The 14,173-nt window shown below is 35.4% G+C and overlaps 1 protein-coding gene across 1 annotated transcript in view; it reads right to left on the bottom strand.

Moving 5' to 3' along the window:
• Positions 1–14,173, bottom strand: part of LOC105928022 (metabotropic glutamate receptor 4) — a gene marked incomplete in the record, with an annotated part of 92,957 nt that overhangs the window by 51,998 nt on the left and 26,786 nt on the right. Inside the window, 3 exon segments of the mRNA XM_036152009.1 lie at positions 620–760; positions 1,070–1,224; positions 1,413–1,548. Of these exon segments, the coding sequence (XP_036007902.1) occupies positions 620–760; positions 1,070–1,224; positions 1,413–1,548 (432 nt within the window).

The raw sequence follows: 14,173 nt of genomic DNA, 5'->3' as shown, positions 1-14,173 counted from the left end.
GACAGCTAATCTGTTAATCAAATGGTTCAGATAAGCAACTGCTGGTTAAATTCCTTGCTAGGTTCCCTATATATTCTTTTGGTATAGCTGCTTACTCTGTTGAAAAAGGAACAAAACTATTTAATATGCAATGTGTTATTTATAAGAGGTTGCATCTATTAATTTCAAACTTTTGGTAAATGCACAGCGCAGCATACTTTAGAATAGAACTTACATTTTATCGTCACTGTATATTGTCCTACTAAATAAAAGTCCAAATTATGCTGTGCCTTTCCTTTCCCACTCGGAACGATTGTGCTAAAAAGCTGTAAAAAGTATGGCACAGAGCCGGATTCCTTACCCATGCCTTTCACTCATTATGGCCATATGGGTAAACAAACATGACTCAGCAAAAGCACAGAGGAGCAATAAAAGGAGCTTCCAGATGAACGGTGGGTTTGAATCGGGAACGTATTGCTCTTCAACGTTTTGTTTTTTTTATATGTGGGCATTGCGTTCCAAAACACTTTCATGATGAGCCAAAAGTGTCATAGACGTAAACAAAATATTTTGAAGTTGGTTAAAAGTTTGAACAAAAGAGCCCTGAAATAGCTTTTTCCTCGACAAAAGAAGATCTTACTTGTGCACTTTTTGAGCCCGGACCCTTTCTTCACCGCGTGACGGCTGAGTTTGCAGTTGAAGTTGTTCTCCCAGAACTCAGCAAACCAGATATTCCTTCTGTTGTTTTCCAGCGTTCGGCTGATGAAGTACCTATCAAACCCTGAAAACATCAATGGGTTCACTGTCACACGTGCAGCCAATGCAAACGATGATGGTCATACCATCTCTGAGTGATGGCTAGCTAATTGTATTTAGTACAATTTAATACTACAGAACATATGATTATATCAAATTTCTTTACTGCTTTGATAATCCTTTGGTTGTGTTCATATATTTTTTTCCTTTAAAGCAACAGAAGAAGGAGCCAGAATCCGTTTTAACGCACATGAAAATAATAATCCACTAAAACTTGAACAGAGTTTTAAAAAGACAAGCTCATGTGATGCTTGCACAGCGCTCATTTTGGTACCTTTGATGGACTGTCGCTTTGGCAAGATGGTGACTGCTCCCTCCGCCATCTCCTCCTGGTGCACAACCGGAGAGATCTTTGAGCCCCAGCTGTCTGAACCCACCCAGATAAAATGACCCGTCTGGTTGGCCTTTCTTGCTGCATGGAGTAGACGCCTACAAAGGAGAGGAAACAGATGTTGCCATGGATAAGGTCAGCATCCCAACCTGCTCCGCTTTGATTTTGGTTCACAATCTATTACACAGTGGGCCGACAGACAGCTAGAGACGCCTGTGTCTGCTGTGGTCCTGGTTTTCTTATCTTCAAAGCTCTATAACAGTATGTAGCTATAACTCGGCTTTACCTGATGTCGTCTTCGTTGGCGAAAAGAATGACGACTCTTGCATTTGGATTTTCCCCAAGTCTTTGGATGATCGTGTTAAACTCTCCCTGTTTGGGTTCCCGGGGAATCTTGACTGACTGTGAGATGCACACGCCACCTAAAACGAAGCCATTTAAAAGTCTTGTTATATCCCCTGATTAATGCACATTTAACAATGAATTTCACAGAAATGTAAACTTTTAGCTGCTGAAAAAAGAAACTGCCTTTGGGATTTTTTATTTTATTTTTTTTTACTTCACAGGAAAACAAATGGGACTGTGTGCAGGTTTTTAAACTACGTGGTTATCAAGATATTTCAACAAAGATGAAAAATTGTATATAGCTGTCGTATTTAGGTTTGAAAGGTATTATTTTTCAACATTTGAAGTTTGGTTTACGTTTCATTCACTTTGTTAGCTTCATTCACTTTAGTATTTCATAAAACATTCCACATTATGTGGAATGTTGTATGTATATTAATACATATATATATATATATATATATATATATATATATATATATATATATATATATATATATATATACTTATATATACATATATAATGTTTGTATATCTGCATATCTGGAGTGTGTAACGAAAGTAATTTTCCTCTGGGATTATTAAAGTATCTCTGATTCTGATTCTGAACATGTTGTGTTTACGCTGTTTAACCAACAATAATTAAAATAGCATTTTAAATAACTAAAGTCTGCAATTAAGATTTGCATGTATAGATTTTATTCATTTTCAGTAAAACAAATAACCATCAAATTTTGCATGTGGCACAGTTTATTTATGTTATGCTTAGCCATACTGGGTATAGCGGCATTAACTTAAACAGAGTGTTGAGGACTGAAATGCAAATGTGCGAAGAGTATCTTCTTTATGTAAAGGCTTTGGATCTCTACAACAGCAGGAGGGTGATGCTGTTGCCCAGCGTGAGACTTTACACAAAAGTGCCAAAAGAGAAGCTTTGTAATGCAAAGTCAAAAACCTACATGTTCACGCAAAAAAAGAACACTTCAGTTTACCTGCAAAAAAATACTCTTCAAAAGCTATTTAGAATTACAGTACACTTGTACTTATTACCATTTTAGACGGAAACTGGTTTATTGCCATGGCATCAGTCACATGAACTGACCAGTGAGGCCAGAAGACCAGGACGCATTAAATGAACAACAAATTAATTAGTCACACATTTCTTACGCTTGGCTCGGTCTGGTGATTATGCACCACCTACATACATGTCTTGATGTAAGTCTCCCATGCAGAGACAAATAGAATGGGTTGGACCAAATATCCAAGTTTTGTGTAAAATGGTCAAACAAGTTATGGAGGTTGACATTTCATAGATACAAAGTTTAAATTTTAAACTGTTTATTGGTGAAAACAAGTCTCAAATGCCCCAACCAGTGAGATTTTATAGGAGATTCAGCAATAAAATTTTTAAATAAAAACTGTTTTTTTTTTTTTTTTTCAGTAGCAGAGAATTAATTTAGTTGGGTTATAGCAAGAGGAAAGCAAAAGCTACAGGACCATTTTTATTTATTTTTTTAAACCATAAAATGATGATCTTAATAAAAGAGATTTTGTGAAAACATGGTTCACTAATTCCTCCCCAGGCTCCATGATGTAGATATGTTCCTAGTCTCATAGAACTTCATGTTGTTACCAGTTAAACATTCAATGCAATGTTTCTTCATTGTTTCTAATCTTACCAATGACTGCAGTTTGACCTGTAAAGTTCTCTACATGGCTGAAAAGAGAATAGGGAGTTGAATTCAGTCCCTGAATCGGAGGTTTGTTGAAACATTTCTAATGCGCTTGACATGTTCAGTTCAATTCACCAACTGCATAAATTAGAGCACATGAAACAGCAGATGTTCTGTTTGCTTCCTGTACAAATCTTTTGTGCTAAAATCTTTTGTAAAGAACACAGAAAGAGCAGGACTCTTGCATGCTTGACGACAACCAGTCACTTTTTCTTTCAGATTGGTAATGCTGGTTCTTATTTCTCTCAAAAGAGAGAAGACAAGTTGGAAAAAAGTCCTTTGATTTGAGCTGTGAGCTCAAAGAGGGTTTCAGAAGTTTTGTAAGATGCTTACTAACAGGTCCAGTAAAAAGGGACTTTTGTTTCTTTCTGAAGATTGACGGTAAATTCTATGGCAAAGGATAACCTAAACTCTTTGAGGCATATAGTTACATACAATATGTGCATATCTCTTAATAGGTTGGTGAAATTACTGCAAGTGGCATCAACAACTGTTCAATTGAAAATATTTTATGAATATAAGTTAGTTTAGTATAGTACATTTATTAGTTTCTTAAATGTTTACAATGATCTGTTGTCCTGGGGCCCGTTCTTCGTACGCCGCTAACTCAGTTAGCTGGATTTGATTGTTGACGATTTGGCATGATCTTGGATCGTTTGGTTCTTCGAAACTCATCCTGGACTTGCTGTCACAGCAAGCAGGCTTATTTCATGTAAACAGGATTAGATCTCAGCTTTATAAGCGGAGGAGATAGGGAAGTCTGTCGTAGCCATGTCCATTTTTATGACTGCAACCTGTTACGGAAGGTGCAAGGATAATTTCAGAGCTTTTCGAATTAATCGCGTTTTGCGCAATAGACAGGATCCTTTAGCGCAGCGCAGAGATTTTTCTTGGTGGCTGTTATAAACAGACAAGCACATCATTTAACAGTGGCTTTTAAAAAGAGGAAAAAGTGGTGTTTGAGCCATAAATAGAAAATATTTAAGTTATTTATATGATGGTTTGCTTTTTATTTTAGTAAGATTTGTTCAGACCATTTTATTGTGAAGTTTAATTTTACTTTGGAAGGCTTGCTTCCTGTCGAGCCATATGTTGTATTAGAAAAAACTATGGATGGATTATCTAGACATGGAGCAACACAATTTTTGACCGTGTAAACTGTGGATGACTTGGAAAAGAAAAAACTTCATTTTTTTATAGATTTTTAGTTAAAATTCACGTTTTGCACGCATCCTTTACTTCCAGTGTCTAAGGAATGACACCGATATTGGATCTGTTGCCATAACACGTGACTTTTTAAAATAAATAATAAAGTATAATAATTAAAGGCTACCATTTTGTAGAATATTCTTGTATTTCACTTTTACTTGTCCCCATATTCTAGTGGGTCCCGTGGAGGCTCTGACATAAAAGAACAAAGTAAATATGAAATTATTAAAAAGCAAAAATTCATACTGTAGAAAGTGATAGAAACATCTACCATGGACAGTATTTACACATTAATTTGTTTGCTACTTTTTGCCAGCCCTCTCTCCTGGCTTTAGCAGACTTTGAGGTGTTACCTGTCGTTTTAATTAATGACTCAAATTCAGCATAACCTTCCATTAAAAGCTCGTGTTCATCTTGTGAGAAAAACTTAGCGCGTTCTTTGGCCATGCTGACCAGCCAATAGCAGCGTTGCTGATCATTGTTTCTACTATCGATACATTTCCCCTTTTAAACAAACGCATGAAAGTGCAGTTATCTCAGATAGCTCAATCCAGCCATACTAATCGTAAACAACAGGTGTGTTCGAAGAACCCAATTAGCCGGATCATGATTAGCCAGATGAAATCATCTTGGATGTGTCATTTGATCTCGGATGTTTTAAGCAACGTACGAAGAACGGGCCCCTGTTGACTAAGTCCCCATTAACATCCATTTTGGGTGTTTACTTAAATGGACGGGTTTAGATAAGTGAAAATCATTCGAAGCGAACATCGACATGCAGTTTGCAACATGCCACCAGAGATGGCTATCTAGACTTTATCTTAACCATGTCCATGTCTTCCTAGGAATTAATAGAAACTAATAGAGACAAATACCTACTGCAGCATGAGGCCAGCCACAGTCAGGGAGTACATCTTCCTGATAAGGACGACCTATTGTATCTCTAACCTCTATATCTATACAGCGCGATGGCTTCCAGATAAAAAATGCACAGCAATGTGAATATGAGAGCAAGACAAATGTATAAATACAATGTAAACAGAACTTCCAGAATAACAGAGAGCAGCGAATGTTTATTTTTCTGTCTGTTTAAAGTATGTGAACAGAACCACAAATTATATCACAGCAGCTGAAGAGGAAACAACAGTTCTTCTAATAATAGATCCAATAGAAAATACATGGAAAGCCAGACATTTCATGCCATTTAATCATAGGTTAATATCCTCCTAAGTATGCAGAAACCGAGCACACAATGTTGGACTAAAGCACTTTAGTCAATACAATATGAGTCATTTTTTCTTATCGCCTTTCCTCTCAGCTTACTGTATTCCCCAATCATCTAAACTTTAATAAAGCTTCACAATCAAAGTGGGCATTATAATAATATAATAAGGCATTTCAAAGATCAGGAAATTGAAATGGCTATGGTTAAGTTTGCATCGTAATTTTGATGACTCCGCTGAGCAATCTTTTTGTTGCAGATTTCTTTTTCATCATCATGGCCCCTTGGTTACAAGTGAGTTGTAGCTGCTTTACAGAAGTGGTAAAAAATATTTTTGCTGCTTTGGCAAACTGGAATGCCACATTTAGAGAAACTATGTGGGTGAAATATGACAAAAGGTTTAAAGAACTAACTAATTAAATCATATTTTGAAGGGTTTAATTTGCTCTTTTTTGACATTGCCTGGCACTTATTAAGGCCATGTTCTCCTAGTATTCCCTCTATTATGTTAGATACCAGCACAGCTGTCACATAGATTATCTATTACATCACTTAATAGGTACAGCTAGAAAAAATAGAGTAAGAATATTATGAAAAAGGTCAATCTTTTTTATCATTCATACATTAGGTACATAATGGGGCATACATCTATGGAGGACTAACTCTGACATAATCAAAAATAAATGTAGAAGTAAATACAGAAATAAATACATGCTCAATAAATGCATAGGCATAAAATAAATGCACAAAAATACAGCAAAAAATAAATGTTAGCAATTATACAATGAGATATAAATGTAAATATCTCCTATAAATGTAATATTTACAATGAATATTCAGAGCATTAAGGTACACTGTGTCACTACCTGATTGGCCCTGTAACAGGACCCATGAGCTGTCTTCAAGACAGCCTGACAGTAATGTATAAAATGGAAGTGCATTCATATAAGGCAGCCCACAACCGGAGTAACAATAAACCAAGTAAGTTAATTCAAAATAAAAGTTTATTACTGCCTTATATTAGAAACAGGGCAGTGTAGTCCAACTACTCTGTCCTCCCGACAGAGATGGATAGCACTCCCTCTCAGGGAGTACGTGTGTATGCAGTGGGACAGAGTGATATGGGAAGAATATGTAATGCACCTTATAATCCGGTGCGCCTTATGTTCAGAAAAATACAGGTAATTCTTTAAAAGAACACCAACTTCGGTAATTTACCAATATCCAAGAAGGCGGCTGTTCTTTTGGTTTCAATATGAGTGGTTGAAGTACATGTCAGTAAAGATGACAAACAAGTCACTTGAGTTTATTTAAATGCAAGCCTGGGCGGACGAGCATCTCATGGCGGCGTGGGAAATGTACTGTCGGCTTCTTATCATATGCAAGGATTTTTAATAAGGCGTCTCCTTCTGAAATACATTTGAAACTGCTTGATGAAATACCAATGATTTTTCAAAACAATTTGTGACACTCATACAAAATATAAAAGCAATGATTAAAATTTAAAATTCTTGCTGGAGCATTAGGAGAATCAATAAAAGCATCAACATACTGAGATTAAAATGTTTCTTCTATTCCTTTTGTGCCTAGTGGTGCTGATTAGCATAATACGTAAATTTACACTAATGGTAAGTGCAATATTCAAAATGATATTCTCAAACAATTAACATCTTTTTGACAGCAAAATCACAAGTAATAAATTATTTTGGTACAATTTGATATAAATTCAGGTATTACAAGGATAATTATTGAAACATAAATCTTACTTTATATTAAAGTCTTACTAAACTACATTTGTAAAGCCATTACTCTTATGCAGTGAATCAAGGGAAAGCTCCACTATGCAGCGCTTTCAATCTTTCATGTACTTTTTTAAACCCAATAATGGGGTTTTGACACTAGTTAAGGAGTGTACTGGTTTTTAAAAAAAAGAAAACAAGTCTGAAAATTGTCTTGCATCACAGCAATGCTGTTTACAGACATACAGTATGTACACAAACAGAATCAAAATGTACACATTGTAAGATAAGCAGATGATGACAATCCACACTGGTTAATGTCCCATGTTCATTTCCAATTTGCAGTTAAATTGGAATAAATTTGAATATTATTGAAGTTTATTTATTTCAGTTACTCTATTCACTAAGTGAAACACTTTATTTCTGTTGACTACGGGGATTTTTCATTTACACCTAATGAAAAGCCATTTAAGATTAGAATATTACATCAGTCTAATAAAACGATCATGTTAAATGCATACATCTATGCTTAATGAAAGGTACATATAATACCTGCTCAAAGGTTGATATTTTCAAAAGATGCATTTAATCTGACAAATGAGCCTCACCGAAACACATATTGTAATTTATTGAATATGGAGTGAAGTGGAAATAGCCAGACCTATGCCCCAACGTCACCAATGGGAAACAATGTAGAGGGGAAAAAAGGCCAGCTGTACACATGGCTGCATAATGGCTTTATGGTAAAAAGATAACAATTAGGTGAATTGCATTCATGATATCACAAAGATTTGATATATTTATTTACTTTTTTACTCTTTTGTAGACAGCCAGAGCAATTAAGAGGAGGTTATAGTTGTCTGGACACATGAGGCTGTGCATGAACCACAATCCAGGACTGTGCAGCAAAATGACCACTCGACACCTAGTGACCAAGACCGGTAATGTCGTCATTTTAAATAATTTGGGTTGTTATGCAGGATGAGTGTTTGGCAGATGTTTAGCAGACATATTCATTTCATGTTGTCTGGTCTGGTCTCTTTATGTTTAGAGGCTACATTATTATTTCAATTGATCATGTTTGCTGATGTAAACATACAGAGCAGTGGTGGTATATACAGCATGCTCCTAGATTCTGTTCTTTTTAACTACAGCTGTAACCGAAATGTGCTGAGAGTAATTAGTGTTCTTCATCGTGTATTACAATAGGACAGAAGGAGGGGATTTTACCCAATTTTACCCGATAACATGTCCATTAGCTTGCCAGCTAAGATCACTTCACTGTGTTTTTTTCTCAGCTGTTGGGATTCCATGTCAGCTCACTCCTTTGTCCATTCCTACTTACTATTAATTCCAAAGATCAGAGAATGTATTACAAAAATGCTTGCATATTTGTCTGCAAAAACATGGATTTGTGGTTCATCTGTGAGCTAAAACCCTAATCTACTCTGGAAGCAGGCAGGTGCTGCTGGGATGAGGAGATGTGACAGGTAATGATTGGCTTGTGTACATTCGCATTATTCTTTAATGTTTGTACAAAACTCAGCACCACAATGTTTTTTTTTCACATTTTCAACCCAATAAATGAGCAAGAAAACCAACTTTTGTTGGATGGTAATAAAAAAAGGCATACTTTTGATAACATTGTTTTTTCCTCTGCAGCCTCACTTTCCAAGAGCATATCTGACTAAAAACACAAATATAATATGTGACATACTTCTTCTTTATCCAAACTTCTCAAAATTTAGATGTGTGTTTATTTTATCCGTTTTCCATATTTGTTTTGTGGTGAAAAAGCAGGTAGATGACCTTTAAGACATAAGTTATATATATATTTTATTAAATAAATAAAAAAAAAACAGCGAGCTTGCTAACCTTAAAACAGCTTTTCAATTCTTCCGCTGCAGCTCTCCTGTTCTGTGCTCTGATTTGAATACATGATGTTGAGACCTCTTTGTCTGTAGGTTAAGTTATTCCCCGGAAAAAAAAAAAAAAGAAGAAAAAAAAATCATGGATGTCCTCAGAGTGAATATAAATAGTCCTAAATTACCTGTAATAAACAGCTATTGCTGGATAATTGAGGATAACGGAGTGATTTAATGGAGGTCTGCATTAAATGGGATCACACTACGTGCAGACTTATGATCTAGCAGTTGTGAGTATGACATTTAAAAGGAAATATTTGAACTATTCACTATGATAATGTCCCCATGAGCTGTACTTTGCTTTTACAAATGAGATGCGAAAAGCAGATAAGTCAACAAAGTTCACTGGTGGGTTTAAGTTCTGAGAAAAAATGTCTGATCCAGAAATACATAGTTTTTATGCAAAACACACACACACACAGACACACACACACACACACATATATATATATATATATATATATATATATATATATATATATATATATATAATACACACATATATATATATATATATATATATATATATATATATATATATATATATATATATATATATATTAACCTAGACAAAAAGTCTAGGTTTTCTGTTTGAGGGCTTCCTTATACAAATGGAAGGATTTTAAATGATCTCCTTGGAACTCATTTTAAATTCATGTCAAGGATATCTATACCTATATGTTTAAGTCTTAGAAAGCAGGAATAGAAAATTGTATATAGTGTAATGCATACTGTTGTATACGATGATCTATTAACGGTTTGTCCATGCTCCGTTCATGTTCAATTGAACCAATGAAATACAAAAGTATTTGGCCTGAAAACACAAGTTGTTGTTTTTTTCTGCTCCACCGAGTTTCCTAATTGTACATCTTCCCTCTGTCATTAGTTCACTACTTATTTCTCATTGTGAGTTGAGTGTGTGGAACCACTCAAGTAAATAATTAACATGTGGCACATGCCATCTTGATTTCTTTTTCGCCTCTGAATCCAAAAGACTGCTACTATTTTGCTGGTGGGAGAAGTGTAGGGGAGGATTTGTTTTTTAACTTCAGCTCCAACAGATTCTAGTGGGAACAAATATATGAGTCAGGTACCGGTCAGCCAACTTTAATTGAAATGAATACTTTCTGCTGGTCAGTAATTTGCAATCTATGCAGCAAACCAACATCAGGCGAAAACATAAGGCGAAATTTTGATAAATATTCAGTAAAAAATGTTAATATAAAAAATATCAAATATCTTCTGCAAGTACTTCTTTGCTGAAATTTTTGAAATACAAGAAATACATTTTGTACGTTATAACAGATTTAAAATATTTTTACATTAGGAGTGAAGGTTATGTTTTCAGCCTTGTTTGTCAGTTGAACGAGTATTTTGAAAACATATTATCAGATTTTCAATGAACCCAGCGAAGACAGGCCAAAGGCCAAACAACAAGTGATTAATGTCCAGCCAAAATTGTTTAAAAGACTGTTTTTTTTTTTTACATAATTTTTTACAGTAATCACAAATTTAAACTGGAGAGCAGATCTCCCTTTATCAAAGAAAATGGAAACATCTAGAGAATAACAACTGAGTTAAAATTTTACTTTGAGAAACTCAGTAGAAAACTCCCTAAGCAGTGTGATCTCCTCCATCTTTGCAAACATTTAGCATGCTCTATTTGCTGTATTTCTGATCTGGATCAACAAAGCTGTGTGAATATTTCAGATAAAACAAACACATTAATATTTTGGGTTACAGTTTAAATATTTCTAAGAGGTCCGCTGACATGCAATTCACACGGGATGCCTACAACAACCCGATTACTCATACAAAGAAATCAAAGCAAATTAGTCCACAAATTTAAGTTGTTGTTAAAACATCCATCATACAGGGAAGTACTGAACACATGAAGAAAAGGATGAGTAAAAAGTTACGGAGAGGCAGAAAACAAGTTGCCATCTGTCAGTACTTAGAAATCATTGCTGAAAATCAATACCCACTGATCTGAAATGACCTCAAGATCTAAGGAAATGTGTCTCATTACCAAAGTATTGCACAGAGTGGTATAAAATGGTAACAGTAAAGATAAATTTGTCATACTTTTGCAAAGATCATTACAGATTGCTTTCTAAACGTTCTCATGGTCCAGTAAGCATGTTTGGGGTCATAACAAACATCCCATTACCATAAACCAGCCCCTTTTAAGATTTTATACAAACACGTCAAAAGAATAAATTGAGGAGTTGTCCAGCAGTAGAAAACCAGAGAGCTGAAAATAGCATGAACCATTTATCCTAAAAAAAAAAGATAAATACTGCACTTAACCACAATGGCTTCTATGCCCACTCACTGTGAAAGCGTGTGGAAGTTTGTTTAAAGTTTCCTGCGTAGTGAAATATAGACAGAAAATACTCAGATGAGGCCAAAGCTGAACTCTGGGTGTCAGTGGACACACAATGTTTGGAGAAATGAAGGTTCTGCACATCACCCCAAGCAAGACAATATGGATCATAGTCCTAAAACACGCAACCAAGGAAACTATTATTGGATTTTAAAGAAACAAAGTAAAACGGCTTGAATTGTCTTGACCTGGGATGTCATCGCCCAGTCCTTCAGGTCCAGTGTCCTGTGGACCACTCTGGAATCCACTGGCTGAACTGCCTACCTATGATGCAATCAAGTTCGACAGAGTCCTGAATCCATCTAGAATCCGTAAATGAGACATCTTTAAGTTGCCATTAGCAAGAAAGGCTTTTCCTCACAGTACCTAACACACTTCTGTGTGTTTAGTACTTATTTCCTCTGTCATTTTTCTCATAAATTCAGTTGCAGTTAAATTTGCCATTATGATTTGTATTTGTGGATTGGGCTGATGACAAACCATGGTGTAATATTTATGCCAATGGTCCTTTGGTGTGTTCAATACTCATTTTAACCTCTGTATTTGCAAACGCAAACACAACTGTCAAACTTGGGAGATGTGGCTCCTGTGATTAGATTGTACTATTAATAGGTGTAGTTTGTACAAATATGCCTGTGCAAATTTTCAATTATCCGGGTCATTGCAACAGCAAACAGACTTAAATCGGAGGCAACTGGACTTTAGCTCAGTTCTTTCTGAAAACGTTCTGACACCTGTCCTAACCAGGAGATTTTGTCAATATACTTTATGCAAGTGAACTAACTTGTGATGGACTGTGAGAAAAGAAACTTTCACAACATTACATCCTGGTAATTAGATAAATGACAAAACTGTATTTGGTTTCTATGGTGTGTTGCCAGTGCATTAATTTGCCCCATACTCCTCTGTTGCATCTAGTTTCAGAAATAGAAAGAAGGAAAAACTCAGGTTTGCATGCATTTAATGCCCACAAATAGCTTATGAAATAATATTTTCTCTGTTTTTCCCCCCACAATTAAACAAATAGATCTTGCAATAACTGATTTGTGTATTAATGTATCAGACGGTGGAAGGCTGAATCAGCTGTCATCTCAAATATGACTTTGCATTAAATTATCAACTACAGATTACCTTCTATTATTTATTTGATGGAATTTTCAAGTAGGATTGCAAATTGTATTTTTATGTCTTGATAACCAGGTTAATGTTGTCCTACTATCAGACCCAAAGTGATAATGATGTGAAAATTAGTGATTCTTGATGTACCCCCTTGATAAATGTTTCTTCATGCTACATTTTCACTCCGTTTCTGGCATCATCTTTACCTCCTCTTGGTTTTTTGCGATTCTGATTATTCCAAATAATTTCTGGTCATCAAGAGAAAACAAACTTTCCTATGAGACGATAATTAATACATTAACCTATTAGTTCAAGATGATGAAATCAAACCATTAGCTAGAAAAGTTTACTTTTGGTGTCATAGGTACTGTTATGCACTTTTTAGTTTTTATCTGTTTTAACCCATACATTTTCACATTTTATCTATTTTGTTTCAGCTTCTTTTCATTTTTTATTTTAGCTTGTGAAGCACTTTGTGCACCATATGAAATGTGGAAAAGTGCTATATGAATAACATTTGATTGAACTTTGATTGACAGGTGAGATAGAAATATTATGTAAAATAACAAATTTAATTTCTAGGTGTTTTTGTCAATTTCTGCACAAAATCTGTCGTTTTGTTCGCTTCCGTAGTCCTCCCTTTAATGAATGTGTTACTGCCATTTAAAGTTGCAACAACAAAAAGCTACACATCAAACGACTGTAGTGGAAGTTATTTACCATTTTTCTGTAGATCAAAGATGTAATTTTCATTTTCCATTAAAATTGGAACAAAAATATATTTCCTAAAATAACTCTATATAAACAAGTAATCAGGTTTCCAGGCTTTTGGCATGTTGGTGTAAAAATTGTTGAAGGAAAACCAAACAATATGTGTTTTGGTTAACCTCTAATTGGTCTCACATCCTCTTGCTTTAATAAGAAAAATATGACGATCTCCCATCCATTCATGGGTCAGTGTGAATTATGTTACATAGCATTTAATGGACAATTTTTTTTTAAAATATTTAAAAAAATCATGCAATGGAGCAGGGAGCATGGTTTTGCGCTTAAAAGGTTTATTGTAAAATAAAAATTAAAAAAAAGAGTGGCGATGGCAGGCAAGAGTCCAAGGTGAGCAGGAAATTGGCGGGACTGATGACAGGCTGGTGACGGGCTAAACAGCCAGGAGGGGTCATAACTGATAGATCCAGTAGGAACAGGCAGAACAGTCCAAGGGGCAAGGCAGGAATCGAGGTCATAAACAGTTCAGGTCGTGTCCAGGATCAGAGCGCTGATGAGGTGTCCAGCAAGGGCGAGGTGAAACGGGGAGTCCGAAATGAGAAGCGAGGTCAGGAAACAGGCGATGCAAACTATGAATGCTGGACAG

The sequence above is a fragment of the Fundulus heteroclitus genome, chromosome 20 (assembly GCF_011125445.2).
Source record: "Fundulus heteroclitus isolate FHET01 chromosome 20, MU-UCD_Fhet_4.1, whole genome shotgun sequence".
Lineage (NCBI taxonomy): Eukaryota > Metazoa > Chordata > Actinopteri > Cyprinodontiformes > Fundulidae > Fundulus > Fundulus heteroclitus.
The sequence above is the reverse complement of the archived record's forward strand: the minus strand, read 5'-3'. Positions and strand labels throughout refer to the sequence as shown.